This window comes from Microchirus variegatus, assembly GCF_963457635.1.
Source record: "Microchirus variegatus genome assembly, chromosome: 12".
NCBI lineage: Eukaryota > Metazoa > Chordata > Actinopteri > Pleuronectiformes > Soleidae > Microchirus > Microchirus variegatus.
The window spans coordinates 25,323,342-25,350,840 of NC_139813.1; the positions used below are offsets into that span (position 1 = coordinate 25,323,342).

The 27,499-nt window shown below is 38.2% G+C and overlaps 1 protein-coding gene across 1 annotated transcript in view; it reads left to right on the forward strand.

The window, feature by feature from the left end:
* The window catches only part of fam184ab (family with sequence similarity 184 member Ab), a gene marked incomplete at both ends in the record, with an annotated part of 147,069 nt that overhangs the window by 70,563 nt on the left and 49,007 nt on the right, over positions 1 to 27,499 (forward strand). Inside the window, 7 exons of the mRNA XM_083899106.1 lie at positions 120 to 398; positions 5,237 to 5,476; positions 5,654 to 5,737; positions 7,830 to 8,081; positions 12,382 to 12,517; positions 18,627 to 18,808; positions 24,729 to 24,914. Coding sequence (XP_083755232.1) covers positions 120 to 398; positions 5,237 to 5,476; positions 5,654 to 5,737; positions 7,830 to 8,081; positions 12,382 to 12,517; positions 18,627 to 18,808; positions 24,729 to 24,914 — 1,359 coding nt within the window. The remainder of the gene's footprint in view (positions 1 to 119; positions 399 to 5,236; positions 5,477 to 5,653; positions 5,738 to 7,829; positions 8,082 to 12,381; positions 12,518 to 18,626; positions 18,809 to 24,728; positions 24,915 to 27,499) is intronic.

Below are 27,499 nucleotides of genomic sequence, written 5' to 3' on the forward strand. Positions count from 1 at the left end.
CTTAGCACTTTTATTTCTTAGAGTGTACCACAAAGACGGTCTTTTAAAGATGTTTTTACTGTTTTCTCGGCCGTAATTCATGAATATAAAACCGCGTTTACCGTCTTCCTCCTCTGCAGGTTATCTATGCACTGAACACGAAAAACGACGAGCACGAGGCGGCCATCTCCACGCTGAAGGAGGCCCACGAGGAGGAGGTGCAGCAGATCCTCTCCGAGACCAGGGAGAAGATTCTCCAGTACAAGAGCAAGATCAGCGACGAGATGGACCTGAAGAAGAGGATCCAGTCTCTGGAGGAGTCCATGGAGCTCCACGACAGGATGAAGCGCCAGGCGCTGGCCGAGTTCGAGAGCTACCGTCAGAGGGTGGAGGACATGCAGCTGTGCACCGAGGCCCAGGTGAGACGCGGGACAGAGTGTGTGCGTGTGTGTGTGTGTGTGTGTGTGTGTGTGTGTGTGTGTGTGTGTGTGTGTGTGTGTGTGTGTGTGTGTGTGTGTGTGTGTGTGTGTGTGTGTGTGTGTGTGTGTGTGTGTGTGTGTGTGTGTGTGTGTGTGTGCGCGTGCGTGCGTGTGTGTGCGTGTGTGCGCAGCTAGCGGTGACAGAAAATATCCAACCATAGATAAAATAAGTATTTTGAGATTAAAGGTCTTTTGTGTGAGAATTAGTGACATTTAATGGTGAGTCTGCAGATTGGAGCTAACGTAGGACTCCTTCACTCGCCATCAGGGAGCTACGGTGGCCTTTGCAGCCAAAAAGGATGTTGTTCTTTTCTTGTTCTTTACATTTTTAGTGCAAAATTCTCATTCAGGCTCCTGTAGAAACACAGCATTTATTTATAGACAACAACAAACAATATAACAATTTTTTATTTGTAAAAGCAATTACACACTTATATCAACATGTTTGTGTAGTTTATCGAATTCCCGCCAAATATTAAATATTATCCGAAATATTAAAAACTGTACATTTAAATAATCAATTAGCCGCCGCATATATGTTTTTAAAAAGGTAAAATAACACCAGAAAACAATACATTTAAATAATAATGTGAAGATAAACAGCATCAGTTTGTAGAATTTTAACATGCAGATGCTAATTCTGAATATTTAGCGCCAATATTTGCCTCTCCTGTGTAATGACTCAATGGTTCCTCGCGGTGGCGCTGAATAAAGGAATGAGGGTTAACATGAGCGGTAGTGACTCGGATTTAAACTTTATTTAGACAAATATGGTGACGTTCTTTTGTATAATTGTTTATTAATGTCACCGTGTGACATGTAACGTATGCTAACATGATGCTAACGGTTTTTGCAACAATATAATCCGTAATAAGAGCAAATTAGTGCATAGTTGAGACTTTCTGACTGTTTTTAGTGTCATTTCTCTAACACGTAATATTATTTTTCATAGGAAAACAACCCATTTTCCAAAAGGAATCAATCACAAGTCTCTCGTATATCGCTTTATCGTGCAATTCTCACCCTAAGTCGTTAAATCAGAGCGTCGTGAAGCTTCATGTTCAGTTCAATCCACGTGTCATTTCACTCAGATTAAATTAAAGAAGGTACGTCACACAGATGTACAGATGGATCACAGTTATTCCTCGTCGTTTAAATCCCCAGGTGTCGCCTTTGTCTCCTGTTGCTTCAGGTTAATGAACAGTGGTGGTGGTTGGGGGGGGGGATGAAGGGGATGAGGGGGATGAGGGGGAACATCACAGAGCGTGGAGCGACGGTTTCGCCTGATTTTCCAGCTGACGCAGTCACAGCTGGGAGATGTAAACATCGCCTACGTGCGTCTTAAACAGAACGCTCGGCGTTTTGCATCTTTTCAAAGAAACGCTCGGTTTTTTCCCGGCAGGCGTTTTTATCGCGGCGCACAAACGAGGTGCGGAGCACATGAAAGAGTTTTTTTTATTTTATTTTTTTTTAAATTACAAGTGTGGCACAAAATTGCCACAGGGTTCCAGGTGCATAAAATAAGACTTTATGTTGATGATGTACTTGTTTTTTTATATGTTTTATTTGATGTAACCGCAAAGAAAAGAGGCCAAAAACGACCTTTTATTTTGAACTGCTGTTTACCTGTGAGTTACACGTCAATATTATAGTTTTACAGCTTTACAACTCGTTCTTTCTAATCTATTCACGTTGATATAATCTGAGGTTTAATTCAGGGTTCTGCAGATTTCCTGGGATATTTCCCCATTTTGTCACTGCTGCTGCTGAATGTGTGGAGTCAGCTTTATGCCAAGTCTATTTATTGCTACATTCTATAGTTAACCCAGTGTTTGACAGTGTAAAATGCATAATGAGAACATAAAAATCACAAAAACGTTGAGGTTTTAAGGCCATTTTCTTTAATATTTATTCTAATGATGCCTCAGATGAGACTAAACCTGGTACTTATTAGGCACTGACATGAGTATTTGATTATTTGCTTGAATATAAAAAAGTCAATAAGTTAAAAAGATCTAAAACAAATGTTTTATCAATGACGGCATCTATTTTCACAAGTTGGCAGCGGCAGCAAGTATTGAGTCAGTGGATTTCATGTGTGTTTGAAGAAGCGATATATACGAGGTTCCTTGAATGCATCTCGAAGCTGCTACTCAATGTCATGCTTCATATCAAGCTATTTCTGTTTGTTTTTTACTTACTAACAGATTAATGTTGCATCATAAATACATTCCATATGAAAACAAACATATTATTTTGAAATTCTGTAAGAAATATCAACATAAAGATCGTTATTTTTAATATGATGACGGAATATCGGGATATAATTTTGCTTATCTCTCGTCTTTACATTAACAGTGTGATGGTTTGTTGTTTTATGGCTTCTCAAAACATTATCACTTTATTAACCTCCCAAAGGACGGAATAAGAAATGAGTATACAGTAAATATAAGATAATAATAATAATACATACATAACCAATGCACCCGATAAGTAAGATAAGGAGCTGTAATTGGCTGCCGTCTCCTCCACAGCATCAGCAGCACATAATGAATCTGGGATATAAGATAAGGTAAAAAGCTAAATGAAAAAGCCTGAAGGACAATTTCCTTCACAGGAAGGAAAAAAAGTAAAACAAAATACAAATCAATGAACGACTGGAACAGAAAGTCATACAAATGGAACCAATTATTGTTGTTGCATGTGGATGGAAGCGAGGCATTGGGGCGGAGCCTTGGAGGCGGAGCTCTGATGCTCTGGTGTTAGCATCTCTGTGCTTTTGTAGCTTCATTCATTCATACACCAGCAGTCCAACTTGTGATGTAATTGGAACGCACCAGTAGTTTAATTCCAGTAGAGTATGGGCGTCACAATAAATCGCCATTCTGACGTAAAATTAGTGACGTTTAATGGTGAGCCGGCAGATTCAAGCTAAAGTAGGATTCCTTTACTCACATCAGGGAGCTACGGTGGCCTTTGCACGCCAAAAAGAATGTGGTTCTTTTCCAGTTATCTGTGCGAAGTTTTCACACCTACTGTAACTGCTGTTGTCATGACGACATGATGTTAAGTGGGTTTAGCATCCCCCACAATGAGGTAAAAAACAAACAAACACAGAGGGCCACGTCTGGCTACGGTTGCTGCTAACGTTAACAAATATTAATGTTAAGCCATCTGGCGACGGGAGCAGCTAGCATCTGCAGTAGCCGCAAAACAGCAACAGTAGCAGCTAGCAACAGACTTTGACGAAAGTTTAAATTGTGGAGGTTAGTGTCACACTTCCCAGTGTACAGTCTGACAAAAATAGTTATTAGAAGAAGAAGAAGAAGCTAGCAGCTACAGTAGTAGTTAACAGATACATACAGTAGCAGAGTAAATGTACATGGAACATGAAGGATTTTTTTCTCTCGCCTAAAATAATATTGTATTTTAAAGCAAATATCACCTTTAAAATATGTTTTGGGAGCTTAAAAACACATGGAGGTCGTGTAACAACATGTGAACATGAGCTGTGCAAAGTCTGATGCTGCTGAAGTGAAGCAGAGTGAAATTACAGAGGTTTTAGTAAAGAGATGTCTAGGCGTTCTCTCTTTTGGCACAGTTTGGCACCATCTGTGCCATTTGAGGTTTCTTAGGTACCAAATTATTAAAAACCCATTTAATTCTATTTACATGTCACTATTGGTCTAAAAAGAACTTAGAAGAGGTTAACAGCTACAGACAGTAGCAGCTATAGTAGTAGCTATCGTTTACAGACAGTTGCAGTAGCTTTAGTGCGAAATGTTCACGGCAGCACAAGAGGGCGGCATTTGTGAAGCCCTAAAGTACATACAATTGTACGACTTTTTCAAAATTATTATTTTAAACCAATTACACACTTATATCAACATGTTTGTGTGTAGTTTATTGAATATCTGCCAATAAATCATCCTAAATATTATATACATTTTGGCTGGTCCTCACTTTGTTTTCATTGAAATCACTTCCTTAGGTTGCTATAACATGTTATACGCAATTTGTCAAAAATTTAAATTTTGGACCAATTTTTTTTTCAAATTTTGGACCAAATTTTTTTTTTCAAATTTTGGACCAAATTTTTGTTTTCAAATTTTGGACCAATTTTTTTTTTTCAAATTTTGGACCAAATGTTTTATTTTTTCAAATTTTGGACCAAATTTTTTTTTTCAAATTTTGGGTCCAATTTTCTTTTTCAAATTTTGGGTCAATTTTTTTTTTAAAATTTTGGAAGACATAGTATAGTATGACGTTTTTGTCAAATTTTGAATCAACATTTTTTTGTCAAATTCTTTTTTTTAAATTTTGGTCGACATAGTATAGTATGACGTTTTTGTAAAATGTTGGACCAAAAATTTAAAGAATAAAATAAAATCGATAAAGTTTTCCAGCCCTTTTTGCTCTGGGGCTCCACCTGCAGACATTTATGGTACTGCAAACAGTAGTTCTTTGTAGATGTCATTCATGAAGTAGATATTTGTAATTGTGTTGATTTATAAAGTGGAAATGCTGGTCCTCAAGCAAGTACAAGAATGTGTGTGTGTGTGTGTTTGTGTGTGTTCCAGCGCTAAATTAGCGCAGATTGGTTTGGACGAGCCAGAAGGTCAAATTCCCTCTGAGCAGAGAACATCACCGCTTGGCTCTGAGCTTTTAAAAAGTTTACCCACGGCTCGAGAAGCCGGCGCGTCGATAAAACCGATCGATGGCGCCCCCTGTTTGCTCAGACCTTTTTTTTTTTTTTTTTACCTGTCTTCCCCAAGCAGCACACGCAGCGCGTGGTGTCCATGTCCAGGGAGGTGGAGGAGATGCGGCGCTCCTTCGAGGAGAAGCTGCGTACGTTCGGCCAGGCCCAGGCCCAGTTCGAGCAGGAGAAGAAGGCGGCGCTGGAGGAGCTGAAGGCCCAGCACAGGCAGGAGGTCCAGGAGCTCCTGCGCAGCCACCAGAGCCAGAACGCCAACTACAGCAAAGACCAGGAGAAACTGGGGCAGCTGCACAAGGCCGAGGTAACTGCTGCTGCAGAAGCGGGGGCGCCCTCCCAGAAAAAAGCTGAGGAACGGCACAAATTAAATCACGTTACGGCGAAAGAAAGCGAGGCGTTCGCTGCGTGACGTCGTCTTTGCCGCGCAGCAGGTGAGACGTTTTGCTGCCGGAGTCATCGTTGACCTCCTGATGTGTTACAGGTGGATTCTCTGGCGGAGCGAGTGGAGGAGCTCAAGCAAGACAAGAAGAGGCTTGTGGAGGAATATGAGGCCAAACTCAGCAAGGTACAACATCCGCTGCAGAGGCTTACGTGCGTCAATCCCATATTAGCATTTTCTTTTCTTCTTAAACGTTAGCAGCTACTGTAACTGCCGTTGTCATGACGACATGACGCTAAATGGGTTTAGCGTCCTCCGTTATGAGGTAAAGATACAGCAGAATTCATCTGGTGAAATCAAACAAACACTGAGCGTTATGTCTGGCTACGTCAAATATTAATGTTAAGCCATCTGGTGACAGTAGCAGCTAGCATCTGCAGTAGCCGCAAAACAGCTACAGTAGCAGCTAGCAGCAGATTTTGATGAAGAAATTTAAGTTTTGGAGGTTAGTATCACACTTCCCAGTGTACAGCCTGCCAAAAATAGTTTTTAGAAGCAGACGAAGAAGCTAGCTGCTACAGACAGTAGCCGCAGCAGCAGCTACAGTAGCAGTTAACAGATACACTCAGTAGCAGCTATAGTAGTAGCTATAGGTTACAGACAGTTGCGGCAGCTAGCTTCTATAGTAGTAGTTAACAGCTACAGACAGTAGCAGCTAACAGCTACAGACAATAACAGCAGCTAGTAGCTATAGTAGTAGTTAACAGCTACAGATAGTAGCAGCTATAGTAGCAGCTAACATCTACAGACAGTAGTAGCTATAGTAGTAGCTATAGGTTACAGACAGTTGCAGTAGCTAGCTGCTATAGTAGTAGTCAACAGCTACAGACAGTAGCAGCTAACAGCTACAGGCAGTAACAGCAGCTAGTAGCTATAGTAGTAGTTAAAAGCTACATATAGTAGCAGCTATAGTAGAAGCTAACAGCTACAGACAGTAGTAGCTATAGTAGTAGCTATAGGTTACAGACAGTTGCAGTAGCTAGCTGCTATAGTAGTAGTCAACAGCTACAGACAGTAGCAGCTAACAGCTACAGGCAGTAACAGCATCTAGTAGCTATAGTAGTAGTTAACAGCTACAGATAGTAGCAGCTAACAGCTACAGACAGTAGCAGCTATAGTAGTAGTTATCTGTTCAAGACAGTTGCAGTAGCTAGCTGCTATAGTAGTAGTTAACAGCTACAGACAGTAGCAGCTAACAGCTACAGGCAGTAACAGCAGCTAGTAGCTATAGTAGTAGTTAACAGCTACAGATAGTAACGGCTACAGATAGTAGCAGCTATAGTAGCAACTAATAGCTACAGACAGTGGCAGCTATAGTAGAAGTTATCGGTTACAGACAGTTGCAGTAGCTAGCAGCTATAGTAGTAGTTAACAACTACAGATAGCAGCAGCTATAGTGTCAGCTAAAATCTCCAGACAGTAGCAGCATCTAGCAGCTATTTAGCTAACCTCTACAGACAGTAGCAGCATCAGCTAAAAACATAGCTAGCAACTAGAGTAGTAGCCATTACCTTCACCGCTAATGAATTATGACAGTTGTGGAATTACTAACACTAACAAATGGCTTTTATTTTGGAAGGAAGGATGTTGGTTGCGATGCTAAGTTTGTAGCTGCGCAGTGTAGCCACTCGGTTACGCTACTAAAACCAAAGATTACATACAAATGTGTATTGTACTTTACAAAAAAACATGTAAAACTTAACTAAGTGCGTAATCTAACATTATGTTATTAGCTCTCTAGCGATTAGCAGCAGCTCTCCTCACAGGAAAGACTTAAAATAAACGTGTTTAGCGTCACCTTTGAACATCCTGGGACAAAAGATCTTATCTTATATGAAATGAAAAGGAAGATTTCATCTGTCTCATCACATCAAACGCCACAGTGTTGTTGTCAAGAGTGAAACGACGGCTCGACTCGTCATCCTTGGATAAGTTACTGTTAAAATGACACTTTTCCCTGGCACTTCCATCATGACTTTGCTGAAAGTGAAATCAAAAGCAGAACGGCGCAGAGTAAAGTGCAGCGTTTAGAGGCTTTTCATTTCAGCCGAAAACTCCATCGCAGCGTCAATAAAAAGCTCTGTAAATGCAGTCTCATATTCTCCCTGACGCTGAAACAGAGACGTATCCCTTTATGCATCGCGCTGTTTTGATGCTGTGATGGATAACGGCTCGTTTCTTTGTGTTTTTTTGACCCCCTCCCCCCCCCCCCCGTCAGGCTCAGGCCTTTTATGAGCGCGAGCTGGAGGCCATGAAGAGAACTCAGCAGCTGACCGCCGACAACCTGTTGGCGTGGAAACGCACCGAGGCCGAGCTGCGGCGGGAGTTCCAGACCCAGGAGGCGGCGCTGCAGAAGACTCTGGGCAAACTGAGGACGGAGCTGGCCCGGGTGTCGGAGGAGGCCCGGGAAAACCGGGACAAGTCGCACAAGCTGCAGTCGTCGCTCGCCACGGCCGACAGCGCCGTCAAGGTGAGCGCGTCGAACGCACCCGAGTCACGTGATCGGGGCTGTAACGGAAACTGGGTTTTTAACAACGAAACCTGTCCTTTGTGGTCGATAATAACACAGATATATAAAGGACATTGGGATATAACCAAAATTAAAAATTAACTATACACAGAATTTCTATTATGGCTTAAAAAAAATTAAAAAATGGCGATTGGTTCATCCCATGAAATAAAGAAAATAAATCTACATTTTACTGTATTTCCAGTATTTCATAGGCTTTAACTGTATATTTCAAAATAAAGTACGGCATTTCATAATTTCTTAGGTTTTAACTGTGATGATTTACAATAATATGACCCTGGGTTTTGCCTTTTATTTGGGTAAATAGTAGTTACAGTAAATGTTGTATTTATACAGAAAAATGCTGCAAATTCACAGTAGTATTTAGCGCAACTGTGACATTACCACAGTTTCCTCTAAATTGTACACACAGTAATTTGCTTATATAGTATAGTATAATTGCTATATCTCAGTTATATACAGTATGACATAATTACTGGGAAGTTGCAGTAAAATACAGTATTTATACAGGAAAACACTGCAAAGACACAGTACTTTAATTTAGAATAACTGTGCTTTATAAGTAAAAGTAGATAATACGCAATATGACCCTGGGTTTTTGTGTATTATTGTGAAATTACTATATTATATGTAAGAATAAGTGTCATTTTTACAGAAAATTAGTTATATACATAATTGGACATACTTGCTGTGAAGTTACAGTGAAATACAGTTTTTATACAGGAAAATACTGGTTTTTGTCTTTTATTTTGAAATTACTATATGGGTTAGTATAAGTTTTAAGGTAATTTTTACAGATAAATAGAGTTAATGCAGGAAAATGTTGCTAATTCTCAGTAATATACATAATTACTGTGAAGTTACAGTAAAATATATTATTCATACAAGAAAATACTGCGTTTAAGTGCAATTTTTACGGATAAATACTGTGTTTGTACAGTAAAACCTATCTAAATCTCAGTATTATACAGTATGACTATGACTTTATGGTAAAGTTTAATACATATATCCAGTAAAATACAGTCGTATTAGCAGTTTACTTACAGTAATAATACAACTACTCACCAGTAAATTACTTTAAATTACTCTAAATTTAAATATTTTAGCCCATAAATTAACTGTTTTCAGTCAGATTTTGGACGTTTGGTCATCTGTAGCTGGTGTTTTTGGCTGCTTCAGGTTTGAATATGATGATGATGATGATGATGAAGGTCAGCGGTGGCTCTGATGTTGCCTGGATTTTTTTATAAGAGCAATTAATTGTAACCCAGATAAAAGAAAGCGGACATGAAACCAACGCCACTCGACAGCTCCGCACCACGAGCCTTTCATGTGATGTAAGAGAAAAAGACCAAATCAGAGAGAAGCTGCTGCTCTTATGTCATTATATATTTATATATTTATATATTTTAATAACAGCCTCAGCCCCAGTGAACATAATCTCATAAACCTTCAAAATCCAGCTGAGAATTATTGTTGCGAGATGATGGATTTTAATTTTAACCTCGACGAGCTCACAACAGACGTAAAAAAAAAAAACACACTGGTTTTTATTCCACCTGCCTGTTTCATAATGATAATAATTACAATCACCGCTTTGAGTCGTTTTCATTTAATATGTGATATTTTTAGACGTCGTTGAGTAATTAAAGTTAAAAATGTTGCAGCAATTAAAAAAAAAAAATCTCAGTTGGTGTAATTACTGTTTCACACAGTGATTTAAATTATGGTTTTAACAGAATTAGTTAAAAGGTGAATAAAGAATAAGAATAAAGTATGAATTAAATGAGGAGAAATTCAAAAAACAGTATATGTAGGTAAGGTAGTTTATAAGTGTTTCTCAAACAGATTCACTATGTAAAATATCTGAATATCTAAATCTACTTTATACTATAATACTTTACAGTATGTGTGAGTAGACGTGTCATTTTTAACACATAAATGCTGTTTATATGGGAAAACGTTGCAAAATCTCTGTAAATTCCTGTTTTCACAGCACAATTTCACATTCAAATTTCTTTTTTTTCCTGATCAATTTTTTTATTTTATTTTCCAGACTTACAAAAAGGCAGCACATTTTGATAAAAAATGTAATAAAATACAAAACATGAAGACAGAAATAGGAATGAAAAGATGACAAAGCAGAACCACAACAGTAAAAAAATTAATAAATAAATAATAATAATTAAAAAATAAATAAACAAATAAACAAACAAATGAATGAATTAATTAATCAACCAATTATTTAATTAATTAATTAATTAATTAATTAATTAATTAATTAATTAATTAATTAATTAATCAACTAAGCAGACATTCAAATATTTGTTTATTTCCTGATAATTTTTTTAATTTTATTTCCAAGACTTAGAAAAAAACAGTACATTTTAATCAAAAAATACAACACAGTACAACAGTAAAATAAATAAATAATAATAATAAGAAGAAAATAAAAATAAAATAAAAAACAAATAAATAAAACACACATTAATTAACTAATTAATTAATTAATTAATTAATTAATTAATCAACCCATTCATTAATTAATAGATAAACCCATCAATTAATTAATTGATCAACCCATTAATTAATTTATTAATTATTAATGAATTAATAAATCAACCAAACAGACATTCAACTATATTCATATACTAGTGTCTGTAGCTGTAGCTGCTTCTCCTCCTTCAATAGAGAAGCAGAAGCAGCTTCACAGGGCGTTAAATAATCACCGCAGAGAAACAAGAGACAGACGTAAGTAATGGCCGACTCTTCACCGGCGTCTGTTGATATATAAACCAAAGTCTGGGAAAAATAAATTATCTCCGGAGCAGATTCTGTTTGACTGAAGCCGTGCTAAATCGCCGCTGTCGCTGTCTTTGAACTAAATTCTTCTCTCTCAGGTAAAAAGAAATAACTTTTAGACTTTCTGAGATAAAACAAAACAACAAAGTCTTCTGACGCAGGTTTTCAGTGACTTATTTTTATATAAATGTGTTTAAATGTGAAAAATGACAGAGACTGACGAGACAAGAGTGTGTGTGAGTTTAAATGTAATCAGAAGTGACTCAGCGTTAACGACTGAACTGTCGGCGTCAATAGAAGCAGAGATAAATCAGCAGAGCGTCGATTAATGAAGTTATTTTAACTCCTGTTACAAGGAATTAACGACGTAAGCTGAAGACTTTCAGTAAGAACGGATCAAAACTGCCTTTTTCTTAAAGAAGTGAGGACTGAAAACGACCACATTTCCATCAAAGGGTGTCAGATATTGTTATTTTTATATAGTAATTATCAAATTAACCTCATTTAGTACGTATACTGTGTAGATTAGGGATTCTCAAAGACTGGGTCAGGGGCCCACAGATGGGTCGCAGGTGTGGTTTTTTTGGGTCCTCAATCAAATTTGCTGAATTGTTGTATCCTTTGAGTTTTGTATTTATGCATTTAAGTTTTAAATAAAGTTAGCAAACATCTCCGTACAGACATGGCAGTAAATGAGTCGCTAATTAATGCTAATATGCTAAAAATATAGAAAGTTTGGTTTGTAAAAAAATCTAATTTCACTCGCGAAACAATGTCAGAACCTTTCCTCGTAAATTAGCTACAGTTTGGTCGGAAAGTTGCTAGATTTTTTGCGAAAAAGTCACTAAATATCGCTGTCAGAAGAGGCTCAGAAAACAACAAAATAACTCTCTGTAAAACACGAAAAATACTGGCATAAAATCAGTTATCACGCAATAAATGTATGTAAAGTGACAGAGTACGTGTGTATAAGTTTATTTATTGCCTATACTAATAACAATAATACTGGAGTTGTCTTGTATTTAAACTGCTCGGGGCTCATTTCTTGTTATTTCCTGGTTTTATTTTTTCTCGCGTCTCCTGAGGGAAAACATCGGTCTCCTCGGCTGCTCACAGCTTCATCATGGTGACCAGATAACTGTGTGTGCTTTGCTGCCGGGCTTTTTTCCTCTTTATAGCTGCTCCCATTTCATATATATATATATATTTGGTCTGTGTTGTTTCTAAAAACAAACAATGCTGTGACAGCAGTAAAGTTGTGGGTCAGACGTTGGTTCGTTGCAGATTCAGAGGATAAATCTCTGCAGAAAACTCTTGCTCCCGTTGTCACAGTGTGTCTCCGCGACAACAAAATATTGATTATTGCAAACAAAGAAGGGAGAAACTACAGCCATTTTACCTGAAAGTATAAAGAGCTCACAGTGACTCTTCTCTACAGGACTTAACCAAGCAGCTGGACGAGGTCAACCAGAACTCTGAGATCGTGGAGATCCGTCAGAAAGAAGCCGAGTGTGAACTGGAGGCGGCCAGAGATCGAGTTCAGCAGCAGGCCACGGAAATACTGCTCAAAGCCAGTAAGACTCTGTTGTCTGTTGTGATTAATAATAACCAGTGCATTGCCCGTAGGATGTATGTATTCCTATAGGGGGAGCTGAAGAAGATTTTTCACTTATTGTAATGCATGATAAGGAACGTGAAGGCTAAAATAATACAAACACTGTGCAAACCTCATTAGGCATAACGCAAATGTTTTGTTGGCTGCCGTGGCTGACAGTCACAACATCTAGCTACGCTAATGCTAATTGAAATGAAAACTGTCAACACTGTCAAAGTACATCAGAGCAAATGGATCATTTCGTGAATTTCAAAAATTCATTTAAATTGTTCCTTAAGAGGTTTGCAAATATTTTCAACAGATCCTTGTTCAGGGCGATGCCGACTATTATGATGGTAAATTTCAAGTCATTCTGAGATACTTTTTTTTTTAAGAAGAAAGTCAGCTCACTGTCAAAGTGCATCAGGGCAAATGGAAAATTTCCAGATATTCAAAAATTCATTAAAATTATTTCTTAAGAAGTTTGCAAATATTTTCAACTGATCCATGTTAAGGGCGATGCCGACTATTATGATGGTAAATTTCGAGTCATTCCGAGATACTTTTTGTTTTTGAGAAGAAACTCAGCTTTCTGTAAAAGTGCATCAGGGCAAATGGATCGTTTCGTGAATTAAAAAAATTAATTAAAATTATTCCTTAAGAGGTTTGCAAATATTTTCGACAGATCCTTGTTCAGGGCGATGCCGACTATTATGATGGTAAATTTCAAGTCATTCTGAGATACTTTCTTTTTTGAAGAATAAAGACAGCTCACTGTCAAAGTGCATCAGGGCAAATGGAAAATTTCCAGATATTCAAAAATTCATTAAAATTATTTCTTAAGAGGTTTGCAAATATTTTCAACTGATCCATGTTCAGGGCGATGCCGACTATTATGATGGTAAATTTCGAGTCATTCTGAGATACTTTTTGTTTTTGAGAAGAAACTCAGCTTTCTGTCAAAGTGGATCAGAGCAAATGGATCGTTTCGTGAATTAAAAAAATTCATTAAAATTATTCCTTAAGAGCTTTGCAAATATTTACGACAGATCCTTGTTCAGGGCGATGCCGACTATTATGATGGTAAATTTCAAGTCATTCTGAGATACTTTTTTTTTTTTTTGAAGAAAGTCAGCTCACTGTCAAAGTGCATCAGGGCAAATGGAACATTTCCCGAATTTCAAAAATTCATTAAAATTATTCCTTAAGAGGTTTGCAAATATTTTCGACAGGTCCTTGTTTAGGACGATGCCGACTATTATGATGGTAAATTTCAAGTCATTCCGAGATACTTTTTTTTTTTTTGAAGAAAGTCAGCTCACTGTCAAAGTGCATCAGGGTAAATGGATAATTTCCCAAATTTCAAAAATTCATTAAAATTATTTCTTAAGAGGTTTGCAAATATTTTCAACATATCCTTGTTCAGGGCGATGCCGACTATTATGATGGTAAATTTCAAGTCATTCCGAGATACTTTTTTTTTTTTTGAAGAAAGTCAGCTCACTGTCAAAGTGCATCAGAGCAAATGGATAATTTCCAGATATTCAAAAATTCATTAAAATTATTTCTTAAGAGGTTTGCAAATATTTTCAACTGATCCATGTTCAGGGCGATGCCGACTATTATGATGGTAAATTTCGAGTAATTCTGAGATACTTTTTGTTTTTGAGAAGAAAGTCAGCTCACTGTAAAAGTGCATCAGGGCAAATGGATCATTTCACGAATTTCAAAAATTCATTAAAATTATTCCTTAAGAGGTTTGCAAATATTTTCAACGGATCCTTGTTCAGGGCAATGCCGACTATTATGATGGTAAATTTCAAGTCATTCCGAGATTCTTTTTTTTTGAAGAAAGTCAGCTCACTGTCAAAGTGCATCAGGGCAAATGGATCATTTCACGAATTTCAAAAATTCATTAAAATTATTTCTTAACAGGTTTGCAAATATTTTCTACTGATCCATGTTCAGTATGATGGTAAATTTCAAGTCATTCCGAGATACTTTTTTTTTTTTTGAAGAAAGTCAGCTCACTGTCAAAGTGCATCAGAGCAAATGGATAATTTCCAGATATTCAAAAATTCATTAAAATTATTTCTTAAGAGGTTTGCAAATATTTTCAACGGATCCTTGTTCAGGGCGATGCCGACTATTATGATGGTAAATTTCGAGTCATTCCGAGATACTTTTTGTTTTTGAAGAAGAAAGTCAGCTCACTGTCAAAGTGCATCAGAGCAAATGGAAAATTTCCCGAATTTCAAAAATTAATTAAAATTATTCCTTAAGAGGTTTGCAAATATTTTCGACAGATCCTTGTTCAGGGCGATGTCGACTATTATGATGGTAAATTTCAAGTCATTCCGAGATACTTTTTTTTTTTAAGAATAAAGTCAGCTCACTGTCAAAGTGCATCAGGGCAAATGGAAAATTTCCAGATATTCAAAAATTCATTAAAATTATTTCTTAAGAGGTTTGCAAATATTTTCGACAGATCCTTGTTCAGGGCGATGCCGACTACTATGATGGTAAATTTCAAGTCATTCCGAGATACTTTTTTTTTTTTAAGAAAAAGTCAGTTCACTGTCAAAGTGCATCAGAGCAAATGGAAAATTTCCCGAATTTCAAAAATTAATTAAAATTATTCCTTAAGAGGTTTGCAAATATTTTCGACAGATCCTTGTTCAGGGCGATGTCGACTATTATGATGGTAAATTTCAAGTCATTCCGAGATACTTTTTTTTTTTAAGAATAAAGTCAGCTCACTGTCAAAGTGCATCAGGGCAAATGGAACATTTCCCGAATTTCAAAAATTCATTAAAATTATTCCTTAAGAGGTTTGCAAATATTTTCGACAGATCCTTGTTTAGGACGATGCCGACTATTATGATGGTAAATTTCAAGTCATTCCGAGATACTTTTTTTTTTTTTGAAGAAAGTCAGCTCACTGTCAAAGTGCATCAGAGCAAATGGATAATTTCCAGATATTCAAAAATTCATTAAAATTATTTCTTAAGAGGTTTGCAAATATTTTCAACGGATCCTTGTTTAGGGCGATGCTGACTATTATGATGGTAAATTTCGAGTCATTCCGAGATACTTTTTGTTTTTTTGAAGAATCTCAGCTCACTGTCAAAGTGCATCAGGGCAAATGGAAAATTTCCAGATATTCAAAAATTCATTAAAATTATTTCTTAAGAGCTTTGCAAATATTTTCAACGGATCCTTGTTCAGGGCGATGCCGACTATTATGATGGTAAATTTCGAGTCATTCCGAGATACTTTTTGTTTTTGAAGAAGAAAGTCAGCTCACTGTCAAAGTGCATCAGAGCAAATGGAAAATTTCCTGAATTTCAAAAATTCATTAAAATTATTCCTTAAGAGTTTTGCAAATATTTTCGACAGATCCTTGTTCAGGGCGATGTCGACTATTATGATGGTAAATTTCAAGTCATTCTGAGATACTTTTTTTTTTTAAGAAAAAGTCAGCTCACTGTCAAAGTGCATCAGGGCAAATGGAAAATTTCCAGATATTCAAAAATTCATTAAAATTATTTCTTAAGAGCTTTGCAAATATTTTCAACGGATCCTTGTTCAGGGCGATGCCGACTATTATGATGGTAAATTTCGAGTCATTCCGAGATACTTTTTGTTTTTTGAAGAAGAAAGTCAGCTCACTGTCAAAGTGCATCAGAGCAAATGGAAAATTTCCTGAATTTCAAAAATTCATTAAAATTATTCCTTAAGAGTTTTGCAAATATTTTCGACAGATCCTTGTTCAGGGCGATGTCGACTATTATGATGGTAAATTTCAAGTCATTCTGAGATACTTTTTTTTTTTAAGAATAAAGTCAGCTCACTGTCAAAGTGCATCAGGGTAAATGGAAAATTTCCAGATATTAAAAAATTCATTAAAATTATTTCTTAAGAGGTTTGCAAATATTTTCAACGGATCCTTGTTCAGGGCGATGCCGACTATTATGATGGTAAATTTCAAGTCATTCCGAGATACTTTTTTTTTTTGAGAAGAAACTCAGCTCACTGTCAAAGTGCATCAGAGCAAACGGAAAATTTCCCGAATTTCAAAAATTCATTAAAATTATTCCTTAAGAGGTTTGCAAATATTTTCGACAGATCCTTGTTCAGGGTGATGCTGACTACTATGATGGTAAATTTCAAGTCATTCCAAGATACTTTTTGTTTTTGCTCAGGTAGAAGATGTACATTGTAAATTTATTTAGAATCCAACCAATTTTGTCTGACCATGACCCAACTTCTGAGGGGCGCTTTAGAGCCCTGGGGCTATTAAATACTAACAAAATCCTCATATTCGTGTTACACACAACCGTGGATTTTATGCCCAGTTTAAAGTGTGTGTGTTTGTTTTTGTGTGTGTGTGTGTGTGCGTTCACTCACACTGGTTACACTTTGTTGCATGTGAGACGCTGATGTAACGTCTCCCGATGTCTCTTCACTCCGTGCTGCAGTGTCAAGTAAACACAAGCCTCGTCTCGAGCGTTAGCAGCAACTTAGCGCAGCATCGTGTCCGCCTCATTGGCTCGTGTGTGTGTGTGTGTGCGTGTGTGCGTGTGAAAGCTCCTATGAGTGTTTCCGTGACGATGTTTTGAGGACGCTCGCATGTGAGGGAGACAAATATCATCCAGCTGGTTACATGTCGCCATGACAACCACATTTGCCACCACAAGTACAGGTCACGCGTTCCGCTAAACATGTGCTTAAAGGGACCCAGTTTTTGCCGAATGTGTCGATGTAAGGCTATATTTACATGTTTGTTTTTGTTTTTGCTGTGTTTTAAAACCTTCATAAAGACACATAAGTGTGAAAGGGTGAGGATTTTAGTTGCTGCAGAAAGCCTCTGCTTCCCCAGACTCTCTGAAGGCACTAAATTCAAGCCCTGGATCGCTAACCGCATTTATCAAATTGATGACTAAATTAGTTGCCAACGAAATTTAATTGTTGATCGTTTTTCACACCGTGGAGCTGAACAACGTCGTTCCTCATGCAGTGAGCCGTCTCACTTTCAACCCCGTCTCTGCTGCGATGCGACTGTGACGCCTCTGTTGAGCTCCATGGGCTACGCTAATTCAATTCCTCTGCTAACAGCTAAGAGCGAGGTGATGTAGATTTGTTTGTTTGTTTGTTTGTCGTGACTTCTTCGCGTCTTCTTCCGGTGAGCAAAGACGGCATGGATGCAGGTCAAACTTGCCCTCATGGCGGCCTCTCCTGGACAATTTGGTAATTCCTTCAAATAGCCAAATGGGCTACTAGACTGTATGTTAAAATCTAACATGATAAAGCAGTAGATGATGGATGGATGGATGAATGAGTGTTTTTTTGAACATCATAATAAAAAAAAACCATGGTGATTATTGGCTCTTACACCTACGGTATAGATGGTACAAGCCCACTTCATACCCTGCTTTATGGTTCGTTCCATTTGTAGTCGGAACTCGGGATTTCCGAGGTAAGAGGAACATGCCAACTTTTACAGTTAATAGTACTTATTTTTTTATTTGTCTTTGATTGTAAATCGATAGTACTGTTGTGATCGACCGGTATCGCTAACGCTAACAATGGCTAGCCCAGGATACGTTTGCGTCCGTGGTTGTTTCGCGACATCTCAGTTCTGATTTCGGAGTATTTATTTGCTTCAAAGTGGGACCAAATTTTACAAAATGGCTGTCTTTAGAATAAAGGGTCACTTTCATGCAAACCAGTGGTGTCACCACCCCCTTTTGGTCATTCAAAAGAATGCAGGTTTCAGACACTTCCACATTGGCTTCACTTTCCACACCCAGAGATGACGTATATCCATTTTTTATGTACAGTTTACGGATGTATGACACATTGGGTGACTTTGTAAATGACCTAAACACTAATATTGATTTAAGCTAATAGCGTGTAGTGTATTCTCTCTGTGTTTATTAAATGAAAAAGTCATTAGCGTGAGCACAAAGAGACATTCTGCTGTCATTGAAAAGCAAGACAGACGCCAACGAGCCAGATGTCGGATTGGCTCGACGTGACTTTGTTTTGCATCCGTCTCACGTCCGTCGTCTCTGTCTCCGCCGCAGGTCAGATAAGCAGCCTGCAGGCCACCCAGATGACTCAGGAGGCGGCCATCAGGGACCTGGACAACGAGCGCAGCCGGCTGAAGGACAAGGTGGTGAGGAATGAGGAGGAGAGGGAGTCCCTGCAGAGCCAGATCCAGGCCCAGGACGAAAGGCAGAAGCAGCAGATCCAGTGTCTGGAGAAGGTACGTACAGACGTCGCCGACATTGATGTTTGATTTGGGTTTGCGCGTGACATCGCGTATTTTCTTCCTCCTCAACTTAAGCCCTGCCCCAAATTTGGGATAATTGGTCAGATTTCAGTAGCGATCTGGTCCTTTCCGACAATCGCGAGCCAATAAGACTCTGTTGTTTTTGCGATTATTAATAACTTGGACTGTTCCCTGACCTGAAATTACATGTAGCGCTGTTTACGTTAAAGCTTTCAAAAAGTAGTTTTCCTGCCATTTTAAGGTCAACTTTGTTCATCGATCATTAACTCGTTCATTCAAATGTATAGACAAGCCATTTTTTATTTTTACCAAAATGGCCGACTTCTGGGTGGGCGGAGCTAATGGAAGTACATTGGAAATGTGTTTGGAATCATGAGAGTAACGAGTGTACCAAGTTTGGTACGTATTTTCTTCCTCGTCAACTTAAGCCCTGCCCCCAAATTTTCGGATAATTGGTCAGATTTCAGTAGTGATCCGGTCCTTTCCGATAATCGTGAGCCAGTAAGACTCACAAGACTGTAGTTTGCGATTATTAATAATAACTTGGACTGTTCCCTGACCTGAAATTTCATGTAGCGCTGTTTACGTTAAAGCTTTCAAAAAGTGGTTTTCCTGCCATTTTAACGTCAACTTTGTTGGAGCGCTGAGGCCACGCCTTTTAACGTAGAGAAAATCTTTTCATAACTCTCAATCATTGACTCGTCTAGAACACATGGACCAAGTTTTAGGTGGCTAGCTCAAACATGCTAGGACGAGCTCATTCAAATGTATAGACTAGCCATTTTTTGTTTTTACCAAAATGGCCGACTTCTGGGTGGGCGGAGCTAATGGATGTACATTGGAAATGTGTTTGGAATCATGAGAGTAACGCGTGTACCAAGTTTGGTACGTACTTTCTTCCTACTCAACTTAAGCCCCGCCCCCAAATTTTGGGATAATTGGTCTGATTTGTCCCGATCTGGTCCTTTGTCCGACAATCGTGAGTGTCTTCTGTGAGTGATTTGAGGCTAATTTGAACAGATTATCCAGTAGTGAGAGGGATTAACAAGCACATCAGAGTCCTCCTGATTTCAAAAATGTTATATTTACGATAGCGATTAGGGCGTTAGCAAAAACCTGGACTGGATCGTCTATAAACAGGTTACAGAGTTGGTTTTGTGTCTCTTGTGTGGTCAGACTCATCAGTAAGTCATGGTGTAACTCTGCGCTCTTATTTTGGTAATTCCGACAGGAAGTTGCTGGTGTTTTCTCATTTTTCAGTGACAGAGAAAGAAGTTTAAAGATTAGTAAAAAAGTTAAGTTTTCCGTGCGTTCGTCAATCTCTGCTGTCGTCTTTTCCGCTTTTTCAATCCCCCACGTTTTTTATCTTTTGTTTGTGCCTGATTTTGTTTCTTTACTTTTTTTATTTATTTATTTCTTTTTTGCCTTATTTATTTGACTTCTGCAGTCTTTGAATGTTCACAGAGCCACAGTCTGTGAGTCTCTGCTCAAAGCTGCTCTGATGTATTTGATATGAATTATTGATGTGTTTCAGGGAGATTTTTTTTTTTTCTATAAAGAAACACAAAATATACACTGTAGGTGTGAGCGTATGGTTATATATTGAGCAGAAAGACTCCGAGTCTACCTTTAAACCTGTGTGTGAGGCGAGCGTATCAGGGTTTTTTTTATCGTCAAAAGACTGGAATTTCGTCATATTTCTGCCGGAATTCTTCACACTTGGTCTCAGACTTGAAAAAAATAATTCAACGCCCTTGAAAGTTTTTTTTGAAAATCACCCTAAATAGACAATTTTGAGCGAGAAAGAAGTGATGTTGTTGTGGACAGTGACGTGAGATTCCAGAACAATGAGCGAGTAAAGCTAAGCAAAGAGCGAGAAAATTACGCAAATTCCAAGGTCTCTGTCTCACTAAAGACAAATGACAAAGACTGACTTTGAACAAAGACACCGAGGACAATCGCTTGTCCAGATTAGAAGATTAGAAGTCGACAGAAGTGGACGCCATCACGCTACGAAGACGCTCTTCGAAGTCGTCCTCCCGTCTTAAGCTGCGTCGGCACATTCGGTCCTTGAAATATCCTTGAATTTGATGTCAGTCAAGGAGTCGAAACCCTTATTTTGATGTTATCTAATGAGCTCGTTCATAGTCGATTATCAAAATATTCATGATCGGAGAAACCTGAAGGTCAGGATTTGAGCAATTCTTCCTTCAAATGGTACATTTTCCCCTAAATATTGACAATTAAGAAACGCGTATGAGTCCGTTTTAAACTTCTTGCTGAACTGAAGAAGATTCCTGTTTATTTATGCAGCAAAGTTTAAATTGAAAAAAAATTTGACCCCATTATCATCTGAACCGTTCAAAGAGTCAAAACCTGCCAATCAATCAATGCGTTTTCAGAGAAAAGCGAGCGAGCGGGCGGCGAGCGGCGTTTAAAAGGTCAGATGATTTAAGGCGGAGTGGAGTCGGCAGAAGCGCAGAGAGAATGTCAAGTGTTGCAGCTCCTTCGCGTCTGTTTTCCCGTCTGTCGCTGACATTTCGTGCAGCGTAATCCCGCGGGAGCTGGCAGACGACTTCTGATGCTGTGAATCTCAATGTCTTTCCTCCAATGTTATACGTCACGGCACATTTCAAAAGTGTCTAATTAAAGTTGGAACATATTATACCCTCTTTGTCCAAGTTAAACTAGTTCTTAATGAACATCTTCTGTGACATGTTTTGGTCAAAAGGATGAAGCACCGCAGCAGTTCAATCACCCTGCCAAAACAGCCCTGTTCAGAACGCTCTGTTTAGTAGTATCTCTTTAAGTCCACCTTAAAAATCCACCTTAAAAAAAAAAAAAAAAAAGTAAAACGAAACTTAAAGGTGCGTTATGTAATAAATCTAAAGCAACTGGCCATAAAATCCTCCTAATATGTCACAGAGACTCAGGAATAATGTTCATATAACAAACTGAACTCACCAACAACAACAGTACAGACAAAATATTTGCATATTTTGCAGACTGCAAATTTTTGAAATCATGTTTTGACATGTGGCGCCACCTACCGCCGTCTACCAATCATTGCAGTCAGTAGAGTCTCAGCTGCCGAGCAACCACGGGTTGAACCAGTTCAACAGAAAACGAAACCTAAAAGACCTCGGTGTTTTGAATTTGAATGTTGTAACCGTTTTTTGGCCGCATTCTTACATATGGCACCTTTAAGGGACAGGAAATGACATCAGCCACAGAGGCTACTGGGAGCTAACAGCAGTTAGCATTTGGAAAGGTGATCATTTGCAGGCTCTAGCAGGCACATTGCGGTCATATATAACATGTATCCACTGGACAGATAAATCCTCTGAGGCTGGAAGTGTGTGTAGAACTCTGCGCTGCACTGTGGAGCCAAGAATAGATCTTTTTGCAGACTTCCGGTTTTCGGATACCCTCGTGAGCACTCTCTTGCGTGTTTTTGCAGACAAAGCGGAGCTCCGCGAGACAACGTTTACAGGAATTTAGCGAAATTACGACGTAGCAATGAGCGCGGAAGTCAACGCGACGTGTTTCATCTCCTGTTCTTAGACTGAGACGGACCACAAAAACATGAGTGAGTGTTGTGGAAAAGGTCAATCTTTCACAGGAGTGAATCCTAGCTGGAGAAAAGACCCAGAGCAAAGTGTGAGCCCTCCACGTTTATACCTGAGAAACTCCACTTTAGCATTCCTCCAATAGGCAAAGGGGTCTGCCATTCCAGGCGGTGTTTTCACAGTTTTCGGTGTCGAGCTGTGTTTTTCCTCAGCTTTTTTTTTTTTTTCCGCTGCTGTGTTTTTGGCTCAATTTGTGCTGGAAAATAAGCAACATAAGCAGATTATGTTAGAGAAACATCACTTCAGATAATGGCCGCGCTCTTGACTTAATTATATAAAGTTGTGGAGAAGCCGTTACATTAGCACTTTTGCTCCTCCGTCTTTAACTTCATTAGCCCTTTCTTTTTTTTCTTCCTGTCCTCGCTCCACACAAAGAAGAAGAAGAAGAAGAAGGAAAATGAGCCTGAGGTTTGTTTGTCGGTGTGATTCCGCATCATCCTCACTGTGATGGACGCTTCTTCTTCTTCTTGGACGAAGCCCAGAAAAACGAGGCCTTTGCTTTTGCTTTTGGAGCAATTATGACAGTACATTCCAGTGTGAATTCATCCCTGGTGGCATATTAAAGTTTTTTTTTTTTTTTTTTTTACTGCCGCCGCTGCCAGCATCTTACAATCTGCCAGACACCCACTCTCTTTCATTTCGCCTGCTAAACACTAAATAGAATAGAAATCGAGCGCGTTTTTTTTTAGACAAGTTATTTTATCTGTTCGCGCTGTTAACGGCCGTGTTTTTGGCCGTTTGTCTCCGTGACTTTGACAAATGAGAATTTAAATCATATTCTGTTTCAAGTCCGACTTTATTAACACCTTTATAGTGTTGTATTAAGATGCAAAGCGAGTGCTGGGTAACCCTTTAGTGCTCACGCGGTCGCATCAAAAGGCACATTTTTGTCTTCTTTTGTGTTGTGATTGATTTTATGTCACGTATTGTGTTTTAAAAACACAGGGAGAAACGATGATTGTGTAAAAGTAACAAAATAGACCAGTTTTGCTTCGATTTATGCACTGTAAAAAAAAAAAAAGTTGAGAAAACTCACAATTTCAAGGCAACTTACTGCAATCTTTTTGTGAGTTTACAGCAAAAAAAACAAAAGATCTTGAGGTTTTTTTTTTAAAGTTCCATTAACTAATATTATTTTGTTAGACAAACTTGTAAGTTAGAGTTCTACCAACTCAAAATTAAAATTTTTAAATTATCTGAACAAGATTACTTAGCCAAACTGTTTGAATACAGCATTTTGAGTTGGCGGGGTTAGCTTAACAGACTTAACTTACAAAATAATATTAGTTAATGGAACTTTTTTTAAAACTTGAGATCTTTTGTTGGCCTGTAAACTCAACAATTGATTGCAGTAATTTGCCTTGAAATTTTGAGTTTTCTCAACTTTTTATTTATTTTTACAGTGTGTTCAAAAAAGAGTCAAACGAACTTTGAGCTTTTACCGATTTCAAAAATAAATGTTTAGTTTATATCGTGGGTGAAAATGAAATAAAAATTGTTTTCATCAGATTTGAAATTTGAAATTGCACTTATACTGACTCTGTATCTACACTCTTAGAAATAAGGGTTCCAAAAGGGTTCTTCTACAAGGGCTGAGGTTCTACCTTTCCTGAAGAAAGGGTTTTTAAAGGGTTCTTGGTAACACTAATGGTTCCAGTAAGAACCATTTTGATCCAGAGAACCCTTTAAAACCCCTTTCCTGAATAAAGGGTTTTAAAAGGGTTCTTGGTGGAACCCAACACCTGGAGCCGAAAAGGGTTCTCCTATGAGGAAAAGCCGAAGAACCTTATATGGTTCTACTGAGCCCTTTTATTTCTAAGAATCTGACGTCTACGTTCTTATTTCCGTTATTCACCGTTACTGTCATAAATTCCGACTTCCTGTCCTGCACTTTTTGAAGAAGAAATAGAGAAAAATAACCTTTTTTTTTTTTAAGAATTTCAAATATAAAATATTAATCTTTCCGAAGACAACAGCTGTCAATCACCGTCTCACGGTTTGTGCCTTAATCCTCATGGCTCCATAATCAATAACCCTGTAATCAATAATCCCACATGGATTACACACTCTGGGCTGTTGTTCTACAGACATTTTTGTCTGAGTGTGAAAGACAAACCTGCAGAGACACAGGGACACAGTGCACTATTGATTCCTGCAGACGCTCGATCAGTAAATACAGCGTCTGGTGTAAATGTCAGCACAGGTTGTTGTTTTTTGTTCCTCTAAAAAACTAACGCGATCATCGTTCCGTATTTTTGTTCCAGACGCTGCACGACGACAAGGCGTCGCACGACAAGGACATGAGCAACATGCGAGCGCGCTACGAGGACGAGGCCGGACAGATGAAGGACAGCCAGGCTCGCACTCTGGACGAGGTCACCAAGAAGCACCGGGTGGCGCTGGAGAGCAGTCTGTTCAGCGCCGACAAGGACAAGAACCGCCTGCTGGCCGTGAGTTCACACCAGAAACATCCACACGACGATGATTTCACCTGATTAACGCACAAACATCTGCACAAACAAACCTGAAAACAACTTAATTTAGTATAAATGAATACGTTTGAAGGAGCATCTGCATACTTTGTTGGACAGATTATTTTTGTGTATTTATGAAGTGACAATGACCTGGAACTTTGACTTTTAAGTGCCAAATTTCTACCAAATTTGAAGAAATGCCCTCCAATTTTTTGAAGGACTTTCCCAGAGTGTGAGTTCTTGAGATATTGTGCTGAAAGGGCAACAAAAAGAAAGTGATTTGTGAGGTCACAGTGACCTTGAACTTTGACTTTTAACCACCAAATTTGGAACAGTGCTTTCTTGAGTCCATGTGAACATTTGTACCAAATTTGAAGAAATTTACTCCAATCGAAGTGTTCTTGAGGTATTGTGATTTGTGAGGTCACAGTGACCTTGAACTTTGACCTTTAACTACTAAATTCCGATCCGAACATCCTTGAGTCCACGTGAACATTTGTACCAAATTTGAAGAAATTTACTCCAATCCGGGAGAATTTTCCTCAAAGTGTTTTTGAGATATTGGGATTTGTGAGGTCACAATGACCTTGAATGTTGACCTTTAACTACCAAATTTGTAACACTGCTTCCTTCAGCCCATGTGAACATTTGTACCAAATTTGAAGAAATTTACTCCAATTCGGTAGAATTTTCCTCAAAGTGTTTTTGAGATATTGGGATTTGTGAGGTCACAATGACTTTGAAGGTTGACCTTTAACTACCAAATTTGTGACACTGCTTCCTTCAGCCCATGTGAACATTTGTACCAAATTTGAAGAAATTTACTCCAATTCGGTAGAATTTTCCTCAAAGTGTTTTTGAGGTATTGTGATGTCACAGTGACCTTGAACGTTGACCTTTAACTACCAAATTTGGAACACTGCTTCCTTGAGTCCATGTTAACATTTTTACCAAATTTGAAGAAATTTCCTCCAAATTTGGCGAATGTCCCTAGGTGTCCCTAAGACATTGTGTTCTAAAAGGGATACCTTTTGATTTGTGAGGTCACATTGACCTTGAACTTTGACCTTCAACTACCAAATTTGGAACAGTGCTACCTTGTGTCTACGTGAATCTTTCTATCAAATATGAAGAATTTTCCTCAAGGTTTTATTGAGATATTGTGTTCAGAAAACGGTACAGATGGAGTGATTGATCATTTCTCAGTGTACAGACAAAATGTACAAACTCATGTACAGAAAATAATCTGCATCCACACAAACAAACCTGGAAACAACTTAGTATAATTTAAATGAATACGTTTGAATGAGCTCTTGAGCTGAAAATCATATGTCATTAAAATAATTGTGATGTTAATTATGAGACGGAGAAAAATGTGCAAACATACAGATATACGGTATGTTGTGAAATCACAACAATCCTTGGACGGGAACATATGTTCAGCTGGAGGATGCATCACATGGAGAGGTTTTCTCTCTCTCTCTTTCCTCACAATGAAGAAAAAAACAAACACAACATTAATTTCCAGATTTGCTGCGTCTCCTGTAATCAGTGTTCAGCTCGGCAAAATAAACAGCTGCATGTTTTAATTGATCCTGCATCACTGAGCTCGGAGCTAAAGCCTCGACGACGACGACGGTAAAAACCCTGAGAAACGTTTGTTTTCTTCTCCTTCTGTAGCTCAATTTTCTTACCTTTTAAATTATGCTTAAATTATCTTCTAAAAGACGTGATTTAAGAGAAGAACAACGTGATGGTTTAAAACAACCTCACAGAGACGACTACACATACAGTAGCTACAGGAACATCACGCAATGCAGTGGTGGTTGTATCATGACAATAAAGACCCCTTTGATTGTTAAAGGTCCCATTGTGTAAGAATTAGTGACCTCTAGTGGTGATTCTGCAGATTGTAATTCCTCTGCACACTTCAGACTTCAAGAAATGAGGTCACACTCTGCTGTATCATCTGGACCAATTCATTTGTTTTGCAGACACTTTTTGTGTATTTGTGAGGACACAATGACCTTGAACTTTGACCTTTAACCATCAAATTTCTACCAAATTTGAGGAAATGCCCTCCAATTTTAAAGGACTTTCCCAGTGTGTGTGTGTTCTTGGGATATTTGTGAGGTCATAATGACCTTGAACTTTGACATTTAACTACCAAATTTGGAATAGTGCTTCCTTGAGTCCATGTGAACATTTGTACCAAATTCGAAGAAATTTACTCCAATTCGGGAGAGCTTTCCTCGAAGTGTTCTTAAGGTATTGTGATTTGTGAGGTCACAGTGACCTTGAATTTTGACCTTTAACTACTAAATTTGGAACACTGCTTCCTTGAGTCGATGTGAACATTTGTACCAAATTTGACATAATTCTCTCCAAATTTGGCGAACGTGTCTAGAAGTTCCCAAAACATTGTTCAAATGGGATACACGTTTGATTTGTGAGGTCACAGTGACCTTGAACTTTGACCTTTAACTCCCAAATTTGGAACACTGCTCCCTTAAATCGATGTGAACATTTGTAGCAAATTTGAAGAAATTCCCTCCAAATTT